At 47.1% G+C, this 21,545-nt stretch overlaps 2 protein-coding genes and 1 long non-coding RNA gene across 7 annotated transcripts; 2 read left to right on the forward strand and 1 right to left on the reverse strand.

Annotated features, from left to right (window-relative positions):
• The first annotated feature begins 2,227 nt into the window (after positions 1 to 2,227).
• PYCARD (PYD and CARD domain containing) lies at positions 2,228 to 6,125 on the forward strand. 2 transcript variants are annotated; one of them, XM_005598741.4, is made up of 3 exons: positions 2,228 to 2,963; positions 3,252 to 3,308; positions 3,653 to 6,125. In XM_005598741.4, exons 1-3 carry the CDS (start codon positions 2,690 to 2,692, stop codon positions 3,907 to 3,909), a joined length of 588 nt encoding a protein of 195 aa, XP_005598798.2. In that variant the 5' UTR covers positions 2,228 to 2,689; the 3' UTR covers positions 3,910 to 6,125. The 2 variants fall into 2 exon arrangements, with proteins under 2 accessions (XP_005598798.2, XP_001500559.1); XM_001500509.5 differs by lacking the exon at positions 3,252 to 3,308 and having other exon boundaries at positions 2,565 to 2,963.
• Positions 6,126 to 9,694: 3,569 nt separating this feature from the next.
• Positions 9,695 to 20,020, reverse strand: FUS (FUS RNA binding protein). 4 transcript variants are annotated; one of them, XM_005598743.4, is made up of 15 exons: positions 19,701 to 20,020; positions 18,107 to 18,131; positions 17,863 to 18,017; positions 16,970 to 17,111; positions 16,603 to 16,790; positions 16,166 to 16,379; positions 14,513 to 14,547; positions 13,002 to 13,034; positions 12,089 to 12,192; positions 11,545 to 11,674; positions 11,184 to 11,285; positions 10,929 to 11,052; positions 10,491 to 10,591; positions 10,221 to 10,368; positions 9,695 to 9,897 (listed from the first exon to the last, which is right to left on the reverse strand). In XM_005598743.4, exons 1-15 carry the CDS (start codon positions 19,711 to 19,713, stop codon positions 9,858 to 9,860), a joined length of 1,554 nt encoding a protein of 517 aa, XP_005598800.1. In that variant the 5' UTR covers positions 19,714 to 20,020; the 3' UTR covers positions 9,695 to 9,857. The 4 variants fall into 4 exon arrangements, with proteins under 4 accessions (XP_005598800.1, XP_005598799.1, XP_070087955.1 ...); XM_005598742.4 differs by having other exon boundaries at positions 16,970 to 17,114; positions 19,701 to 19,915; XM_070231854.1 differs by having other exon boundaries at positions 12,089 to 12,195; positions 19,701 to 19,820.
• Positions 19,308 to 20,015, forward strand: LOC138917122 (uncharacterized). Its single transcript, XR_011424644.1, has 2 exons — positions 19,308 to 19,466; positions 19,582 to 20,015. It is a non-coding gene; the product is annotated as an uncharacterized lncRNA (long non-coding RNA).
• Positions 20,021 to 21,545: the final 1,525 nt, after the last annotated feature.

The raw sequence follows: 21,545 nt of genomic DNA on the forward strand, positions 1-21,545 counted from the left end.
GAAAAGTCTACAGGGAAGAGTAGACAGGGGATATACTCAGAGGCTAGATAGACAAGTTATATGATCTCCTCAGCTATCTTTTTTTTTTTTGAGGAAGATTAGCCCTGAGTTAACATCCACCACCAAACCTCCTCTTTTGTTGCTGAGGAACATTAGCCCTGAGCTAACATCCGTGCCCATCTTCCTCTACTTTATATGTGGGACGCCTGACAAAGCATGGTTTGACAAGCGGTACATAGGTCCACACCCTGGATCCAAACCGCTGGAGCAGAACATGCAAACTTAACCACTGCACCACCAGGACGGCCCCTCCTCAGCTATCTGACCTTGGGCAAGCCTTCAACCTCTCTGAGGCTCAGTCTTCTCATTTGTAAACTACCATTCCCTATCCCAAAGGGATTATTATAAGGCTTAGAAATAATGCATGTGAAGGATCATAGCCCAAAGAGGGGCTCAAATTTTCATTATTTCTTAGAAAAAAATGACACCTGATGAATGCTGGAGGACAGGCAGGAACTCACTAAACACACCAGAAGGGGAAAAGACGCCAAGCAGAGAGTAGGTGCCACATGTGCAGAAGTCCGGAGGCCAACAGGGTAGAAGGTATTGCTGAGGAGGTTGGCAAGGGCTTTGAAGGCCAAGCCAAGGAGTTTGGACTTGATTCTGAGGGTCCTAGGGAGTCCAGGGAGGTTTCTGAGCAGGGGAGGGACAGGATCAATGTATAGGCTAGGAAGACGTAGCCTTCTGGCCACAGTGCACAAAATGAGTTGGAGATTCCGAAAGGATGAAGACCAGTGATAATAAACAGCCATGAGCCAGGGAACACCGGCTGTTGGACCAAAAATGTCGTCCATGGTGAGGATGCTGGCACATAGTACTACCCAGCTCACCTGGGGCAAAAAGCACGAGGATGGGGAGCAGGGCCCTGCTACCCTGCTGGAAGCTCTTCAATACAATATGCTGCAGGTAATACAGCCTCATTCATTCCTTCATTCAGCAAATCTTCACTGAGCACCTACTACGTCCCAGGCACTTTCTTGATGCTGGGGATTCAGCAATGAATAAGACAGACAAGGTCCCTGCCCTCATAGAGCTCACATTCTGGTGAGGAGATGGATGCCCAATAAATGTATAATATGTCAGGATCACATCACCAGAAGAAATGGTGATTGTTACCACCCAGCTGGAAGGGAAAAATGAAGGATTCCCAGTACCCACTTAGGAAGGAGAGCCAGCATTCAAACTAGGAGCTGTATGGCTTCAAGTCCATGGTCTTCAGCTCCTGGAAGCTGCCTCCCTTTGAAGAGCTTATATGTAAGGCACACCTTTCACTACTGATATCTTCCCGATCGAGCCACCAGGCCCGTTCATTCATTATTGATTCCACAAAGATTTATTGAGCACCTGCTATAGGTCAAACACTGCTCCTGATGCTGTAGATAGAGCAGTGATCTGGACAGGCCTGATTTACAGACTACTGGGAAGACTGACGCTAAACAAATACACCGAGTTAGTTATAATTTTGTCACAATTGCTATGAAAGCTACAAATAAGCAGCAGGTATTATGACTAGTCTGGGACGGATTCTAAACCTGGTCTCTGGGAGGAAGTGACATTTAACTTGAGACCTAAACTTTCAAGATTTTGTCAGGCAGACTGAGGAAAGCGCATGTGCAAAGGCTTGGAGAAGTGAAGGAGCCTGGCACATTTGAGGAACTGAGAGGTCACTGTGGTTGGAACTTCGAGATGGAGAGCAGGGTGTGGTACAAGACAAAGTTGGTGAGGTCCTGAGGGACCAGACCAGCGGGGCCTTCCCACACATGTTAAGGGTGAGTTAAGGATTCTGGGCACAGCTTGGGCTCCAACACCAACCTGTGCCACCTCTTACCTGCTCTTTTGGGTCAAGCTACCTGGGCCCAGAGTGGCTCTCCACCCATGACTTCCTTCCAGTCAAGAATTTTCTCAATCATTACAAATATTTCTTGTGATCACTTCCCAAGAAATTCAGCTCCTAGGACCAAATTCTGGCTCTCCCAGGAAACATTTGGCAAAGTTTCAGGAGCCATCAGGTAGCCCATGTTACCTTGGAATATTTGCTAAGTGAATTTGAGTGTTATTCTCCCCATCTCACAGATAAGGAAAGTGAGGCTCAGAGAGAGAAAGCACACACAGCTGTTCTCTACACTTTTTTTTTTACACCTCATTTTTCCCCAGTATCTGGAATTTGGGAAGCTACACGGTTTTGGTTGTTAGGATTCTGTGATTCTATGGTTCTAAGACATGTGAGAGAGGATGGTAAGGTTCAGGGAAAGCTAGAGATTTCAGGGTTCTAGAATTCCAAGATTCTAAGCCTGGAAGCTCCAACAAACCAGGTTCCTGGTCTGTGCTAGCAGTTAACGCAAGCCTGGAGACGCAGGCGCCACCCATAAGCCCCTCTCCGCTGGATCTGCCAGAAGGCGGACAAGCCAGAGGATGCGATCCTGGCGCCCTCCGATGGTCAGGGGATCGAGTCTGCAGACGTTAGTGGGTGGGTACCGACAGGGTAGGCGGGGGCACCCTATGCTGGAGGGCAATATGGGCTGGAGCAGAGGCGGGGAGTTCCAGGTCCCGCCTCAGAGCAGACTTCCTGGTCGAGGGACTCTCCGAGTGAGCTGCAGCGGCGGAAACGGCAGCAGGGGACCCCAGAGCCATGGGGCGCACGCGCGACGCCATCCTAGAGGCACTGGAAAACCTGACCGCCGATGAGCTCAAGAAGTTCAAGATGAAGCTGCTCTCAGTGCCGCTGCGCGAAGGCTACGGGCGCATCCCTCGTGGGACGCTGCTGACCATGGATGCCATGGACCTCACCGACAAGCTCGTCAGCTTCTATCTGGAGGCGTACGGAGCTGAGCTCACGGAGCTGGTGCTGCGTGACATGGGCATGCAAGAGACGGCAGAGCGGCTGCAGGAGATCACGCGCAAGGGTGAGCACACCCCCTCTACGCCTGGCAGGGGTCCCGACGCCCCCCCACCCCCCACCCCGGCCCTCCTCCAGTATCCTCTCCCCTACACACCCCCAATCTGAACGTTTGCCCCTTGGGCTCTTTCGCTTCCTGTTCCTCCTCCCCTCTAAGAAAAGCTCCTCCTGCCAGGCGGGGAAGCTTCCCGCTCTTGGTCCTGACCTTTGCTTCCGGACCAAGGGGCCTCTGACCCTAGAGAGACTGGAGATACCGGAGGAAGGGAAGGGAAGCACTTAACTGATTTCCTTACAGAACCTGGTGCCACACCAGCCCTGATGAAGGCTCCTCCCCAGATGGCAGCCAAGATAGGTGAGGCCTTCACACCCAACCTCGCCTGCCTGGGCACCTCTCCAGCCCCACCCCACAGCACCCCAGCATAGTCCATCTGCAGTCCCAGGCCAACAGCACTGGGAGAGGGCAGGCTGGGCCAACCAATCCCACCTTGGCCCAACCTGGTTGGGGGAAGAAAGGGAGACAAAGTTATACTCATCTCACTATATCCAGAGTCCTGGTGGACTGCCGCCACCTTAAGCTTCACCCCTTAGGGCTGCATTCAGAGCAATTTCTGAAGAAAGCAAAGTGTTCAGCAGGGACGGGCCCCAACACCCTCTCTGGGCACCAGGCTCACCTGCTCTCCTCCCTCCTGCCCCTAGCACTGCACTTCATGGACCAGCACCGGGCAGCCCTCATCGCACGGGTCACAGAAGTGGATGGGGTGCTGGATGCCCTGTATGGGAGGGTCCTGACAGAGGAGCAGTACCAGGCAGTGCGGGCAGAAACCACCAATCCAGCAAAGATGAGGAAGCTCTTCAGCTTTGCTCCAGCCTGGAACCTGACCTGCAAGGATCTGCTCCTTCACGCCCTGAAGGAAACCCAGCCATACCTGGTGGCTGACCTGGAGCAGAGCTGAGGCATCTTGCCCAGCAGCCGCCCCCCACGTGACTGTTGGCATTCCAGGCATTCCAGCCAAATCGTCCTGAATCTGATCTGTTTATACACAATATATGAAAAACCAGCTTGCACTTCTGTTTTTCCTACTCGCAGCCTGACAGCACTTGCAGGATACATACCCAAATGCCACAGCAGCTCAGGTGAAGCTCTACTTCACTGCCTGTTCCCAGGGCAGCAGGCTCCCCAGACACTTCATCCTTTCTGCCTCACAGTCACTGCGGAACATTCCCTCATTCACCATTTGGTGACTCCTCCAGTGCTACCCCAGAGGGTCTGCCCTTCAGGCTACAGCTAGCCCTGTGACCAAGGTCTAAAAGTTAAAATACGGTTATGTACAAAGGGTGTGGAACTGTGGGGGGTCAGATCTGTCAGAGGCATTTAGAAACAGACTATATGGCTTCTCATTTTTCTTCCCTAGGAAAAAAAGTAATTGTAAAATTAGAGTAATTTTCAGAGACACGAAGTATCATCTAAACGTAAGACAGAAGAACACAAGCCACCAAGTGTAATTCTAGGGTTCCTTCTGGCACTGGCACCATCACCAGCAGGCTTAGTTGCTCCCACTGCTCCCTCCCACCCCCTGAAGGAAGGGGTTATAGGTTATACTTCGCTCAGAAAACATGCCAACCACAAAAACATCTAGGAAATGAGTTCTACTGTTTCTTCTCTTGCCTATAACAGGAAATACGAGTATTTCTCTCTAGCAAACAGCTCTTTTAAAGAGCCTTTCCAGAGGCTATTAGGGAACCAGGATCCCAAGCCTACTTCCTGAGTACACTTTGTACCCAAATTCTGGCCTGGGGGGTAGGGGGGGCTATGCAAAGCAACAGGCAGGGCCCAAGAAGGGCCAGTATCCCATACTTAGGAGTTAAATCATCAGACACCGGGGGATCCAGGTATGAGGGTACAAGGTGATTGGTTCTGTGCCATTCACAATAATACATCAGCCCACAATGACAAAGCTGTGTGAAGACTTCACTTTGAATAACCCCACCTAGGTAACACAAGAATTAGCAAATGCAGTGTGTTTATTCCCCCCGCACACACTCCCTCAAGGGTCTATGTACAATCTCATTCTGACAGTCTGTGTCTAACACTTCCCTATTCTGATCTACTGGATCAACAGAGCGACAAGAGAAAACAAGTGGTTTGCTATAGGAGGAAGCTACCAAGAAGCCAAGATGTGACTACTGTCAAGGCTACATGGTCACATGAGACTGCTCCTAAGCCTACTCACGACTCCAGGAAAGCTGAGCTTCCCCAAAATAGGGAATCAGCCCTAACACTAAGCATCCTGTGGGCTCATCTTTGTTTAGCCAACCATTCCCACAAAATACATGCTGATGCTCCCTATTCCATCCTCAACCCTCTTCTACCAAGTCTTCTTGAGTCTTATAATTCAAGCCTTATTCAATCCAAGTGTGTTCACTTATATGTCCTGCAAGGACCTTACCATTTCCAAAACTGAAGTTGTCTTCGTTTTACCATCCCTTGACATATGGCAACAGCAGCAGCCTAATCAGAAAACAAGAAATCCTAGTGTGTTCCATAAAACCCAGATTTAGTCAGTCTTACTGATGCTAGCTCTTCCAACATCCAAGACCAACATCCAACTAATATTCAAGACTAAAAGTCTTGCCTGATGCTAGCTCTCCCAACTTACATCCAATCACCTTCCTTTTCAACTTCACTGCCCCCACCTGGCTTGCCCGTGTCCTACCTGCAAGAGGCCTCCTCCCTGCCTCTAGTCTACCACCTTCAAGGGCCTGAGTGACCAAAACTGATCATGGAAATAGACTGTCTCACTTCTAACATTATACCTAAACTCTCCTTCCAGCCGGGCCCTTAAGGACCCCATCATCCAGCCTCTCCTAATTTCCTCTTCATATACCCCATGATCCCAACAACACTATTTGCTCACACACCCCATGCCCTAGCACATGCTGGTCTCTCAACTCTGGACACCTTGAAATCTACCTGTCCTAGCCTGCCTTCCTCTGGGCTCCAGTGGCACTTCCAGTGCAGTGTCTCGTGGTAAAGTAAACCATATTGTATGGTCTATTTTCACATTGGACTCTCCTCTTAGACTAAGCCTAATAAAAAAACATCTTTCCAACTTCAGTACAAGTGCCTTGCATGTAAAAAGTAATCAAATAAATGGCAGTTACTGTGAAACTTTAGTGTCTAACAGAGGATTTTTTAAAAACTTCACAGGAACCTAATGATTCTCATGAGATGGGGCCATAGCTAACACTTCCTTAAACAAGAGACACCCTTAAAAAGAGCAGCTAAAAAAACCAGTGCAGGCCTGAGGCAAAAGAACTGGCTCTAAGAAACAGCTCCTAGAGAGCCAGCCTTGTGGCTAAGTGGTTAAGTTCGCCGCGCTCTGCTGTGGCTGCCCAGGGTTTTGCCGTTTCGAATCCTGGGTGCAGACATGGCACCACTCGTCAGGCCACGTGGCACGGCGTCCCACATGCCACAACTAGAAGGAACTGCAACTAAGATATACAACTATGTACCAGGGAGATTTGGGGAGATAAAGCAGAAAAGAAAAGAAAAAAAGACTGGCAACAGTTGTTAGCTCAGGTGCCAATCTTTAAAAAGAAAAAAAAGAAACAGCTCCTCTAAGTTAAAAACTTTCTTGGGGACTTCCTTTTTCCCTTTTATTGGAGTTGGGGGACAACTCAGAGTTCTACCAGAAGTCTTTAAACACAGTGCAGCATAATGGTGAAGGACAGAAGTTCTACAGACAAAGGATACAGATTCAAATCCCTGCTCCACCTCTCTCACCAGCTATGAGATTGGGGCCAGTTTCTACTTCAGCTTCTCCATCTATAAAGTGGGGACAACAGGACATAGCGCACCCCTAACAGCAACCGGCCCAAAGAAGTTAGCAATCATCTCCACCAGGATGTTTTTGTTCCTAGCTCCCCAATAGTTTAGAATAGCATCTGCAGCAATCAACATTTTTTGATCAATTCTTCCAGCATCACAAGACTGAAAAGGAACAAGCAGAACAAAAGCCAGTGTTGGCTTAAGCCTGTGCTAATTACAACAAAAACCCCTATGCAGGACCCAGCTTTCCATAACCTTTTTCTTAGCTCCTAGGTAGTACTGCATATGTAGAAGGTTTTGTACAAAGTTCCCCTTCACAGGGAAGGTGGAGGGAATTAGCAGAAAAGGAGTCTCTGCAAAACTTTAGAGCACAGCTCCAAATGTATGCTGTTGAACCAGCAGGGTCAACATTGCTAGAGTTCGTGCCCTACACACCAAATTAGAATCCACATGCTAACAAAATTGCCAAGGGATCCATTTATGTGTTCAACTTAGACACACTGCTGTATAGAAACTTTGGCCCCGCCACCTGTCAGACTCAAACAGGATTGCTGATGCCTTCCCACAGTAAGAACTGCCTTTTTACACAGGTAGGCAGTTTTCTCTCAAACTGGAAAACACAACAAAAAGCCATCAGCCTAGATCTCTAACAGCGAGGTCCCCACCCCAAAGGGACTGCAGTGAAGCCTAAGGACATTGCAATGAACACCTACAGGGAATCCATGCAACTGTGCATCACTGCCACAGAGGTGTGTGCAGGACCTAGCTGCAGAGCTTAGCTCCTGCTCCTTTCAAGTGTATCCTTCCCATTACCATCCCACTCACCCACTCCCCGCCCCACCTTGGAGTTCTCCATTACAGCACAGAGAATCCCAAATCTTCAACTCAACAGGCCAAGTTCCTTTCCTGTCTCCAATCACAATGGTAGCTCTCAATTGTTCTTGTTAAAGGGGCCCTTCTCTCCCAAGGAGCTGAGAGAGCACTATCCATCAGCAGAGAGCACTACTTCCAGACCCAAACTCCTGTTCATGAGGTAAACTTTTCACATCAAGGATAGAGAATTTTAGATTTAATGGCTCCTCTAACTGCTAATACTCTAAGATTGAGGACCCAATAATTTCTACAAACCCTAAAGTCAAATCTGCTAGCCAGATCCACTTGACACTTCCTCAGTTCTTCGATGCCAGCACCATGAAGATTGCATGCGCATGGGCAGGTGAATGAGATAATTTTTGAGGAAACTTTCTTCTGAGTCTAAAGTTACTTCACAATAATAAAGTTAAAGATGAAAGGAAAGATGCTCTCTAAGTACTTAGGGCCCAAAGGTAGGAAAGGGAGTCTGAATTCTGGAAAGACTGAAGAGGAATGTTTACAGATGGGACTCCACATCTCAAAGTTCAGCCTCTCTTGCAAACTGGTATAGGAAGTGAGATCTGGTTACAAAATCCATGGTGGATGATTAAAAGACGAGAAGCTGGAAGTGAAAAGAACTGTGCCTACATAACAAGTAATGTGTTCAGTCCCATAGGGGCTGGACTCCTGGTCAATCTAGCCATGAGTGACTAAACCTCAACCCTATATCCAAGTTACTGAAACAGGCAGGCCCAGCAAGTGAAGAAAAAAAGCTGAAGACAGACAACTCAGTCAAAGGAGGCAGAAAGACCTGCAGCACACCTCTCCCAACCCACAATCTATCCTGCTCACTTACTCCTAGTTAGCCTGTCCCAATGCCAATTCCAATCTTAGAAAGCCAAGCAAGCAGCTAGTGGTTCAAGATTGCAGACCATCTTCAATATTCATTAAGAGGAACATATTCTTTAGAAGACTAGTCTGAAATTCTCACCAAACAGAGAAACATGGCTAATAGTTGTCTATTTACAAGGAAGTGTAGCAAGGAGCAGAGGGCCCAGAGTCCAAACCCCATAGGCCTCACTATTTTTTCACCAAGGATGAGCTGGAACCAGAACAAGATTCTCAGAACCAACATGCCCTCTGCTATTGCCATCTCCACCCATTCTCCTGGAAAAGACCCCCAAACTGCATCTACCCGCTAATCAGACACCTGGGACGGTGGCTGTGTCAGGGGTCAGGTCACTTACCTTGAAGTACAAGGAACTGCCTCTACAATCCTTTCCCAGCCAACCTTCTCCCCTACCATCTCTTTCATTCCCAAGCTTCCCCCCTCAAATTTACCATCCTCTTAACTAAGTCTACACAAAATGTTTGGGATAGGAGTTTGTCCCCTTCAGAAAAATAGTTTCAGAATAAAACTGCTAAGGAATTAGGTCAGAAGACTAGGACTCAGTCCTAGCACTACCACTTTCTGACTCTGAGAGCCACATAACCCACACACTTCATTTTATGCCTGTGGAGTGAGCAAGCCAAGAGAACCTCCGCCATGAAGGAGGTGCTTCAGTTACTCTTCTCTCAAAAGACCCAATTTGGCTAGCTATGCACTCCCCATCTTGGTCAAGTTTGAATAAAGCCCCAAAAGCAAACCTGGTTTGTTTTGAGTCCCTCCACTCAGAAAAGTGCCAAGAGTCCTTAAAAAGGATAAAACAGCTATAAATAGTAAACTCACTAAGACCAGCATGTGAATAAATGCGGGAAAACTCCCACAAAGTTGGATACATTTTGGGCAACACTCCTAGCATGTGTTCTTCATTTACCCCATTCACATACATCCAATTTTTGTCATGACAGAAAAGTTTAATCTCTACTTTCAAAGATACCATTTGACCTTTTCTCCCCTGGACCAAATATCAAACATTTTATTCCAGTTCCTGCTAAGCAGGAACAAATTACACCAGTTCCTGCTAGGCAGGATGATATGAAAAAGGAAGACTGCCCACATTCCTGACCCGGACATCAATCCTCCAGGAGAGTGAAGAGGAAGAAGAGGAAGAAAATTTAACTAAAACGATGGTTTTTAATGGGAACCAGAAGTATGGTTACAATTACATAGTCCGACACAAAAAACCCGTGGGTAGATCAGGAGTTGGAAGGTTACAAAATAATGAGGGTAACACTGGGTACAGGAAGAAAAGCTGTTCCAGAACCTCAGGAGCCAGGTTAATACGGCCTCTCCCTGCGATCCTGTCTGTGCTCACCCCTGCAAGAAAGAGTATCCATTAGGTCTGAGTTACCAACCTCTCCACCCACCGTACCCCCAAAATCCAATCTGCCCATCTGCCCCTGCTACCCACCCCAAGAAATGTCTCCTCCCTCTACATACAGAGTATAGAGTCTTTAAGTGTGGGTCTACAGATTAGTTGCCTGAGATAATTTCCCCTCCTTCCCTACCCTCTATGTTGTAACTCAGCTTTCCAATCTAGCCCTCAAAATGAAACCACCCTCAACAGAACCTTGCTATCCACTATCCCACGACCTCTGTTCAGTTGCTCTACTTTTATCTCAATTTAGAATCTTACTAACCTGGAGTCCATCTTGCCAGGGCCAAAGCCACCTCTGTCCCCACCACCCCGGCCCCCTCGGAAGCCCCCACGGTCCCCGCCTCGGCCTCGGTAGCCGCCCCGATCATAGCCTCCTCTGCCACCACGACGATCATCTCCATAGTTACCACCTAGGAACAAAAGAAATGATGTATCACATCCCCCAAATCCCCCCTACCTTCCCGCTAGACTCCCTACTTAAAATTAAGGGCTTTTTGATCCTAATGCATTATCAGCTCCATCTATTCCTTACCCATATGAGAGCCTCCTGGTCCCCCTCCTGGGCCATCTGGTTTAGGGGCCTTACACTGGTTGCATTCATTCCTCCAAGAGAAGTTCATGTTTTCACATGTACTGAGAAAAAGGAAGGGAATCAGTGTTGAGCAGTGAGAGGTAGGCAAAACTCAGAATTAGGAAGACTCCAGAGACCATATAGATAGTGAGGAAACTGAGGCCTCAGAAAGGCAAAAAAAGCTTGCTTCTCAGGAGCAGAGCCAGGAACAAAAACTGCAGATTACTGAACCCAATCCAATACCTTTCCCATTATCATGACCTTACCTAGGTAAGCTCTCGGCCAAATCTGTCCCCATCAGTGGGGCCTTGACATTAGTTTAGAAAAGACACAACTCTACCCTAGCATCAAAGGCACATGTAAGAGGACTGAGGAAATAATTAAAGAAGTTTCACTCACGGATTAGGACACTTCCAGTCCCCAGCTCGCTGCTGTCCTCCACCACCACCACCTCCACTGGGGAATCCTCCCCGGCCAGCACCACCACTGCCACCACCTCCATAGCCTCCACGGCCCATGGGTCCTAGTGTAGATACAATTATCGGTCTGTTTCCCTTCCAAGTTTGGTTAACCTAACCTCTTCTACACAAGCCCTTACCATCGTCCCCTCTCCTCATCACCTCTTTATACCAACAGCATAAAATGGCTCCTTACCTCCTCGCCCTCGGCCTCCACGACCATTGCCACCACCCCGATTGAAGTCTGCTCGCCGAGTAGCAAATGAGACCTTGATAGGATTCCCAGAGAATTCTTTACCTGAAGAAATAAAGGACATATAAAAAAACATTTTATTAAGATCCGTGGATTCAAAAGTACACATGGCACAATCAAGGTAAGAAAACACAATGCCTCCCTGAAAAGGTTTATAATCTAAAGAGACATAGGCAAAATGAGACTACACTGAAACAGCACATAAAGTAAAATGTTGGAAAACTCAAAGGAACCCTCAAAACGTAGCCTGTTTCCCAAGGATAGTTGTCCTATCCCCCATCCCCAACAGCCTCTTCATACATACCATCAAACCAGTCAATAGCTGCTTTAGCAGAAGGTGGGTCATCAAATGATACTGTTGCCTCTCCCTTCAGCTTGCCTGTTTCCCTGTCTGTGTATAGATTTATCATGGGCTGTCCAGTTTTCTTATTTGTCTAAAGAAAGCAACACAAGTGTCTTACAATATATATAGCACTACCACCTTCCAACTTCCTCCTTCAGAACACCTGAGGTTTACTGTAACACTTTAGCTCCTCTCTTCCCATTTACTATTTCCTATCTCACACGTAACTTGAACTGAAGCCATGGACTACAGTTGTTTCTCACTTCAATATTAAAAGATAAAACTAAGGATTATAGCCTACAAATCCAAGAGTTTAGGACACTCTCTTTTTTATCAATTAATGGTGCCTTGTTAAGATGTGATTCCTTCTAGAAAATGGCAACAGCTAACCACCACTCCTCAATCAATTAAGCTGGCAACCATTAAGACTTTTTTTTTCCCCACTAATGTGCAAAATCCCAAAGCCCGCAACCAGTAGAAAGCATTCACTCTGCTCCAGAAGTACCTTAATAATACCAATCTGCTTGAAGTAATCAGCCACAGACTCAATTGTAACATTCTCGCCCAGGCCTTGCACAAAGATGGTGTTGTTGTCTGAATTATCCTGTTCTGCTTGAACCCAAGAGGAAACGCGAATTTGCAGGGAGAAAACAAGCAAAAGTAAAACAAGTGAGTGACCTTCAATAATCTAACTTAAGAAATACTTGATATTAAGCTTTCAAAGAAAAAAACTTCTAAAGCAACCAATATAATTTGGTTTAGATCAGACAAATGAAAGAAATCCACATCCATCCCTGAGATTTCATTATTTGAGCACCTGTATACCAGCCATTTCAAAAACTTAAATTTAGTCTTACAACTACCTTTTGAAACATGTTAACACCCATTAAAGAAACCACCAAGGCTCAGGAGTTAATTGCCCAAGATCACACAGTAAGTAAACCAGTGTTTTTCAACTTTCAGTTGAAGACCCCAAGGTAAGAAATCTATTTTACACTAAAGCCCAGCACACAAACATAACCAAAAGATACACTAAAAGCTTCCTTTAACGTGTTTTTTCATTCACTAATTTGGTCATGATGCACATTTTACAAAAAAATGCTTTAAGACCAGCATTCCTGTAGTATATGGTCCGCAGGCAGATGAATCACCAACTCGAGACTTGTTAGAAATGCAGATTCCAGGGCTCCTGCTAGACCTACTAATTTGCTGGAGAAGGAAACCATTGATCAGGTATTTCTGATATATTCTCGTTCACAAATCACTGCTAACTACAGTCACATCTAAATTCCCTTTCCTTCATTTTCCTCCTTCTCTACCCCTGCTCTTCTTTTTCAGATTCCTTTAAGTTTCAGAGAACATCCAGGGAAAGTCCTGAAACCACTTTAGCCATTCTTTCATGCCAACTGTGGACTCACCAGAGTCATGACGTGATCCTTGGTCCCGAGGGCCTTAAGTGACATGAAAAAAAAAAAAAAAAACAAGGAAAGAGGAGCCATTAGTCAACAGGGAGACAGACAAAGAAAAAAATTAACACCAAATCCAAGCTCTTGCAAAATATCAGGTAAGTGCTCACAGTCTCACTCCAAACCCTGTCCTCAGCTGCCTGCCCAGAGAAAATCCTAGGCAGGGCTGGGGAAGACACAAGCCCCTTTAAGATCTGTATGTAACTTGAGTCCGCACAGGGACAACTCCACACTTCAGAAAGTGCTGCCTCCCCCAGCTCAGGCTGGGAAATGTCCTCAGCACAGACTGGGAGGCCAGGAAGGAGACCCAGTGAAGTTAACAAATCAACTCACAGCTTGGCCCTGTTCTCTCATCCCAGAGAGGAATGGGCTCACCAGCAGCAAAGTGATATGCATCCATCCAGTTTCTCCAAACTTTAACACCAAAAACATTTATCCCTTGTGGAACAATTTTTAATTTCATCTTTAGATACCATTCTTAATACCATGTTAAGTTTCCCCAAAACCACATGAAAATGAGAAACATACATTAAAACTATTGTATTTTTAAAGCACGTCCCAGGGAACAGACCAGAAATCTTATTTCCATAATGCAGCCTCCAATTTTTTTTCCAGAGACCATCTTTGACCAAAGTTCATCTGAATTCACCATATATATATACATATATTGTACCCACACTCAATGACACCTATTATCATGAACCCGAGCCTTTGGCTTTAAATGTTTGAGACAAATCAAGAAACCTTTCGTTAGGTAACCAAACCAGAAAAGTTCCAGCTTACTGGGAGACTTCTCAAATTTGCCATTTTTCCATGAATTCAGTTTGTGCTGTTTAAGACCTGGTTATTTCCCATGAGCCACACATGCTCCCAATCTTTCTTGAAGTAGTCCACACCTTCCTTCCCAGAGCTAGTTTCTATTTGCCCATCTGAGTTGCATTTAAGTACATACATGTAGAATTGCATTGACACCATTCAGTACTTAGTATATAAATATATACCAACTTCACCATCCTCAGGGCAAGGCAATATTTCACGTCCCTCTTCCAGAATTAAAACATTTGGAGGTTGTTATACACACACACTAGCCTTGGACACACTGATCAAAAGGATCCTAAAGCCAAGTTGGCAACACGTGTTCCAGCACACACTCTCCAGTTTCTCGTAACGGTGGTCACTAAGTGCCAGGTGTGGCAACACTCCTGTCAAGAGGCCTACTAAACACCTCTTATTAACCTGGGTCAAACCAATTTGGTACCAGACGACTGCTGAGTCTTACCCCTGCCCGCCTCCAGGTTAGCACCCATCTGGCAGCAGGTGGTATTCCATCCCACCCCTTTCTGGAGGTGGTTCTGGACACTTCAAAACCTTTGACACTTAAAAACACGCTAAGACATCTGCAAATGAACAATCAGACAAAGCATTGCTGGGAGTTGGGAATTTTGGAAACTCTGTTCACTTACCACCAAATTTATTGAAGCCACCACGGTCACTTCCGCTGGAGAAGACAAGTTAGAAGAAAGGACATGAAGCTTCCAACGGCTACAAAAGGGCGTGTTTTGATTTTGTTTAACATTCCCCAAACATGGGTAGGTGTTTTGGGAAAAGGATACAAGTGGATACTAAAATACATTCCCCTTCCTGACCACCCCTTGTCTGACCTTTGAGCATGTCACACACACGTGTGCAATTTCTCAGACACAATTTTTAAGGATTTTGCTTTAAAATGTTATGTATCTAGTTCCTCTGGAAAAAAAAAAAAAATGACCCATTTTCCTTGGTCGTTCTTCCGATGTAGCAGATGTTTTTTCCTCTTGTCGCAAGTGGTTGACAACCCAGTAGTTGGTTTAAAAACCCTACCCCCAATTTACCCAGAAGACATTTCACACCAGGCTGGGGTAGCCCTGAACACATTTTTGTGGTTTTTGCTATGAAAGCAGCAAGCAGACCCAACCCCGTTCCATAAAAAGTCAAAACCAAAGGCAATTTCCCCTTAAAGCGAGACAAACTTAGCTAAGCCCTATCCTAACTACTGAGCTGGTTTTGATCTCCCCCCACCCCCGGGGTCACCCCTTCTACACTGTGAGAAGAGCGGAGTATTTTGCAATGTCACCTTTCATACCTGTGGCACATAAAATGCAGAGCAAGTTAACAGTCACATAACAGTTGTTTTGCTTTTCAAAGTTTTGCATTAAACACACGCACACAACAGAGTTTTCCTTATTTTTGTATGATTTTTGAGATTGCCCCCACCCACCTCTTGAATACTTACCACATAAAAATTCACACTTAAAAAACCTACTTTTTTCAAAAGGAGTACCACACTGACATTCCTCCCCTTTTCAAGGGAGACAGAGCAGGGTCCTTCAAATCATATTTGACGAATTTGACAGATTTGACGAATGCTTTAACATCAAATCTAAAGTTTTACTTCAAATCAACTACAGCGAGAAAGGGAGGAAAGAAGGTCCAGATGGACAAGTAACCAGGGGAAGGGGGACAGTGGAGCAGATAGGTGTGATACCACTGTCAAGTGTGTCTTGCCCAAAAGGTCTGCACATTTCAGATAGCCCCATACACCAAGTCAAACACAAAATCATTACTGTCAGTCAAATTAGTGCAAATCAAGCTCATGGATTCAAATGACTACAGAATACAGGAAGAGTAGCCAATTCCTGGAAGCTGAAGTCAGGTTAACCAGTAACAACTCCCTTTAAGGACACATGGGAAAACAAGTAATAAGTTTCCTTATTACCAAGGAGTGGGATCATCGGTTTCCCTTGCAGAGAAAGAAGACAGTACTTCCATGTTTCTTGCCTAGGATATCAATGACTCCAATCCATACACACTCACATATTTTCTCTTTTTCTTTGGAAATAGAAGTGTCAGTACTCAAATCTCTATTCAGAGGTGTGGATAGGAGGAGTTCAGGCTCCCAAGTTCTCACAAAAATAAAATAGGGCTGTACGAAGAAACAATCAATGCCCCCAAGTCAAAGTCCTCACAAATCCCTAGAATAAGACTAACCATGCACTAAGGGACTAGGCTTCAAAGGAGATTCATGCAGCCCTCCACACTCCCCACTCATGTTACTCCCTGGCTCACAAGACACCTACCCCATGCCGCCTCTGCCTCCACGGCCACCTCCACGACCTCTGGGTTCATAGCCACCACTGCTGCGGTTGTAACCACCACCACCGCCCCGGCCACGGCCCCCACGGTCCTGCTGGCCTCCCCCGTAGCCACTGCTGCCACCACCACTCTGGTCCTGATTGCCATAACCGCCGCCGCCGCCACCACTCATGGAGGACTGATCTTGGCCATAGCTACCTGTCAGGGAAGAAAAGATGCTTTAAAAAAAGAGAAAAAAAGACTTGTGAAGTGACATAAAACAGTTGAACAGTGCCAAAGGATAAATGGCAATAGAAATAAAAAGACATCTAGGGAAGAAGCAAACCACATTTTTAAGAATCCTTTTATAGTAAGGGCCAAGCACAGAATATAAATCCTTACAGAAAAGAGGTATGAGACAAAACTGAAGACACGTTCTCACCTCCACCACCCCCTCCGCCACCTCCACTGCTGCTGTTGTACTGGTTCTGCTGTCCATAGCCCTGAGGAGGATTATAGGAGCTTGGCTGCTGTCCATAGCTTGGCTGCTGTCCACCATAGCCAGACTGTTGGCCATAGCCTCCACTTTGGGGCTGTCCATAGCCACTGCTCTGAGAACTGCTACCATAACTAAAGAAAAGAAAAAAGAATCATAACACCAGCACGTCCAACACTTCCTTTCGCTTTTGGTATACCCCATTTTCTGAACCCAAAAAAGACCCCCCCCATTACTCCTATTGCTGGTCATGTTATCATTCCCTATCAATTCACCCCAAATCTTTCCTGCCGCCCCCCGGACAACTCCTTACCTTCCCGAGGTGCTGCTAGGAGTTGGCTGCTGACCATACCCAGGGTAGGAGGACTGCTGCCCGTAAGACGACTGAGAACTCTGGCCACTGCCATATCCACCAGTTGAGCCATATCCCTGGGGAGCTGACTGAGTGCCATAGCCTGCTACAAAGAAAAGAGAAAGGAAACCACAAAAGCTATGTAGAAAGAGAAAAGGCAGGGAATGGACTGAAGAAAATACTATATACTACCTAATGCTACCCATACCTGAAGAGTCCACCTCCTAGAAACTGCTTAGAAATCTTGCAATTCACAAAGTTACCCTTCTCTTCTACCTAAAGCTAATGTTCCAACTTTTACCAACTTCAGAGTTCCAATCTCATCCCACCCATCCCAAAGCCAGTCTCCAGGACAAGTAATCACAGCCCAAGAAATCCCTACTCATTAATAGCATTTTAACCTGCTCATTATGTGTGCAGTACAAATAGAACCCACATTATTGACACTGCAGAACCTCAGGGCAAATTCCAGGTCCTTGTGTATCACATGATATGTAGTAGTCTAACTTCAAACATCTTCAAGCAAATCATTTTCTCCCCGTAAGTATCAAAAATCTAAAACTTTCTCTTTTTAGGGAATACTCTCCTCCATGTTTCACTTTCATGCTAAGAGGAAAAGTGCAGCATTAAAAAAAAAAAGTAAAAAGTCAAGAAAATAAAAGGGAAGAGAACTATAAACCAGTAAGCATTTTTGTTTGAAAGGACTCAGACTCCAAAAAGTTTTAAGGGTTATGGACTAGCTAACAGGAAAGAAACATGGGACAGTTTCAAAACTTGAGCACTGCTCAGGTTTAAGAACAGCAACATTCAGAAAGAGCAGGAAAAGGCAGGGTGACCCGCTAAAAGAGACTCACTGTTCTGGGTCTGTCCATAAGAAGAACCATAGCTGCTCTGGCCATAGCCTGAAGTGTCTGCTGACTGACCGTAACCGCTGTAACTCTGCTGTCCATAGGGTTGATTGCTCTGCTGGGAATAGCCCTGCCCAGGCTGGGTGGGGTAGGCCCCATAGCTGGACAAAAAGAAACACAGTGCAATTAGGAAAAGATACCTTAGCCACCCTTGCCCCCTACAAACTGAAAGGCCAGAACTAACACTCACCTTTGGGTTGCTTGTTGGGTATAATCTGCAAAAGAAAAACACAATTATGAAAAAAACGAGCAATACAATTACATTACCTTCAGGCATCCCTGACAGAATAGGGCTAAATTCCTTAAGTCAAGCCCTGGGGCCGCCAGGTAAGAAAACCAACAAGACTATGTTGCAAGGAAGGGCAGAAATTCCCACCTGAAATAGTTGAGAGAAGGGGCAGGCTGACAGATTAGAGTCTAGCTTTCGTACCATAAAAAAGAGCAAATTTCTGCAGTCACTAAGAAGCCTTAACTCCTACTGTAAAAACCAAGAATCTTGGCGGACAGCTACCATGTTCTGCAAATTCAGTTGACGTCAAGAACTGCACAAACTCACACACATTTCCTTTTCACACCCACTCTACGAAAAAAGTTATTACCAGGAATCAAGCCAAAGTCCCACAGCTACTTAACCGGGTTTTAATTCAAGCTAGAGGCAGCAGCGTTCGGAATGTGGCCTCTACTCTCGAAACCGAATGTCTCAAAAGAGACCATTCTTCACCCTTTGCCCAACCTTGGAAATTGGAAAAGTGGGCTTTCAAAGCAGAGCCAAGAGAAAAGAGCCCTCTGACCCCAAAGGACAGATCATCAAAGTGCTCGCCCCAGGAGGCAACAGTCAACTGGTCCTCGAGCGCCCAGGCCTGCGGGTCCAAATGATTCCGTTTCCTCATCTACCCTGCCTTCCCCGGAGCTGCGAAGAGACGGCGAACCAAAAGTAGCAAAAGCGCTTTTAACGCGCCACACTGAAGACGCACTAGCCAGATCAACTCCCCTCCTCAGCACAGGAAACGCGGCGCTTCCCTCGCAGGAAAGGGCAAAAGGACCGGGAGAGGGTGTGGCCTCGGGCAGCCGTTCTTTCGGTTCCCACTGCAGAAAGAGTAAATTTAGGCGGGAAAACCCTCGGGCTCGGTCCCCAAGTCCGCTGGACGATCCCCCCCACACACAACCGTTAAGCGGGGGCGCAGCCCCGATCCCAAGCCTCCGCCCCCGGCCGCGTGGCAACCGAGGCGGGAACCGAGCGGTCCCGCCCCTTCCCGAGGGACCCAGGCGGCGAGGCCCACACTCGACGCGGCGCGGAGTCTCCAGCGGAGGGTCTCGCGACAAAAAGCAGGGCCAAAACGAGATGGGAGGGGGGTTCGCACCCCGAGAAAGGGGGGAGGGGCCAGCAGAGCGCGTGCGCGCACCGAGTGCCCGGATGCAGCACTGCGACAAAGCGGGCCCGAGCACGGGGCTGGGACCCAGGGGAAAGAACGACTACGGAGACCGAGCACTTCCATCCGTGTCTCACGTTTCAAACCACGGACAAGTGTCCCTCCCAACCGTCACCTCAGGTAAAGGGACTGGGAAGGGAAGACCTCCTGTCCCGCGCAAGACGCCAGACGAGCGAAAACAAAATGGCGACATCGGCCTCCCTTTCCCACCCCTCTCTGCTGCTTCCCGCCACAGTCGTGCGAGAAGATCCTACACGCAATCACCGCCCGAGTCCTACCGAAAAACAAAAGCCTAGCGGGGAGAGAACGAGGCCCCGGGCCGGCACACCACCGCCGCCTCGCGCCTTTACATACCGTTTGAGGCCATGTCCGCGCACGCGCGCACAGGCCGACAAGCAACAAGATTCCAACGCTACGGAGCACCGACGCCTCGAGGACTGAACAGCCCCGCCTCCAGCGTCGAGGTTTATGTACGCCTCCCCGCCTACGTACGGCGGAAGAACGCACCAAGTGCGGAAAGGAAAAAGGGAAAGCACGGCCGCACTCCTATGGCTCTTCAGGGTGTATACAGAATCTAAGCAGGCAGAAGGGAAGCATATTAACTAAGTATCCTGAAAATAGTGTATAGAATCATGTTTTCTCTGATAAAGAACTCGGAGTCGCTCTGCAGGACTAGCCCGTTATTCACCTCTACCCATATAAAGGCATAATGGTACGGTCTATTACCCTCTGGGGGCGGGGCGCGGGGCCCAGAGAGTCTGCGGACCCAACTGTAGTCAAAGCCGGGAGGCAGCGGGCGGGAACCGAAATTTCTCTGGCTGGTCCCTTTCGCTGGGCCCCACTTTCGCTGAGGATGACGAGATCTTGTGCTGCGTTGCCCTTCCGCTAAACCAAACGCCTCGTCCTTTCGGCCGCCAACCTCCTTCTCTGGCTCTAAAGCTCCTCCCCCGACAACAGACACCGACCCTCTCTGAGTTTCACTTCGTAGTTTTTCAGGATCTCGTTTCCTTAGTCCTTACCAGGCTTTGTGAATTGTGACGTTTGACCTGAAAGAAAGCATGGAGTTTAGCCCAGATTCCTGCATCCTCATCTGGTCCCTCACTGATCGCCCACCCAAACCCTCAGGGCTTTGCCCCTGACGCGCGGTGGAACAGGAAAGCCCAGGCCCTCTCAACTTCAGAGAGGGTTGAGCTTAGGTTAGGGGTCTCCCAGCCTTTTACGGATGAGGTGCTACTTTTTGTTTTCCTGAAGCCCTAGGAAGGAACCAATGTGCAGATCCAGTAATACCTATTTGTTTATGGCTTGAGTGGTTTCAAAATGCTGAATTAATTGCTTTCCCATCACAGTCTTTTTTTTTTTTTTTTTAAGATTGGCACCTGAGCTAACATCTCTTGCCAATGTGTTTTTCTTTTCTTTCTTCTTCTGCCCAAAGCCCCCCAGTACACAACTGTATATTTCAGTTGTAGGTCCATCTGGTTATGATATGTGGGATGCCTCCTCAGCGTGGCCTGATGAGCGGCACCGTGTCCGCACCCAGGATCCAAACCAGTGAGGCCCTGGGCCGCTGAAGCGGAGTGTGGGAACTCAACTACTCCGCCATAGGGCCGGCCCCCTCCCATCACAATCTTGTGAGGAAAGTAAATGTATCTCTATTTTATAGGTAAGAAAAGTGAGACTCAGGATGCCAAGTGCAATCCATGATTATAGAGCAGCTGAGGGTCAGATCTGATTCGAATCCAGGTCTGTGTGACTCCAAAACACTCATTTTGCAGCTGGCCCCGTGGCAGAGTGGTTAAGTTCGCAGGCTCCACTTTGGCACCCCAGAGTTTTGCAGGTTCGGATCCTGGGCACAGACATGGCACTGCTCATCAGGCCATGCTGAGGTGGTGTCCCACATAGCACAACCAGAGGCACTTAGAACCAGAATATACAACTGTGTACTGAAGGGGGTTTGGGGGAGAAGGAGAAAAAAAAAAGAAGATTAGCAACTGATGTTAGCTCAGGTGCCAATCTTTAAAAAAAAAAGAGAAAGAAGCACACTTGTTGGGCTTCTGTGTATAAAAAAAAAAAAGAAAAGAAAAACCACTCCTTTTGTTGGTTATGTGAACACTTTGCAGTGTTCTGAAGCCTGTTCACTCCCTGTGAGAGCAAGGACAAAAAGTGAAGTTCAGATTAACTTGCAACTTGCAGTCTATTCAG

This window comes from Equus caballus, chromosome 13 (genome assembly GCF_041296265.1).
Source record: "Equus caballus isolate H_3958 breed thoroughbred chromosome 13, TB-T2T, whole genome shotgun sequence".
NCBI classification, from domain to species: Eukaryota; Metazoa; Chordata; class Mammalia; order Perissodactyla; family Equidae; genus Equus; species Equus caballus.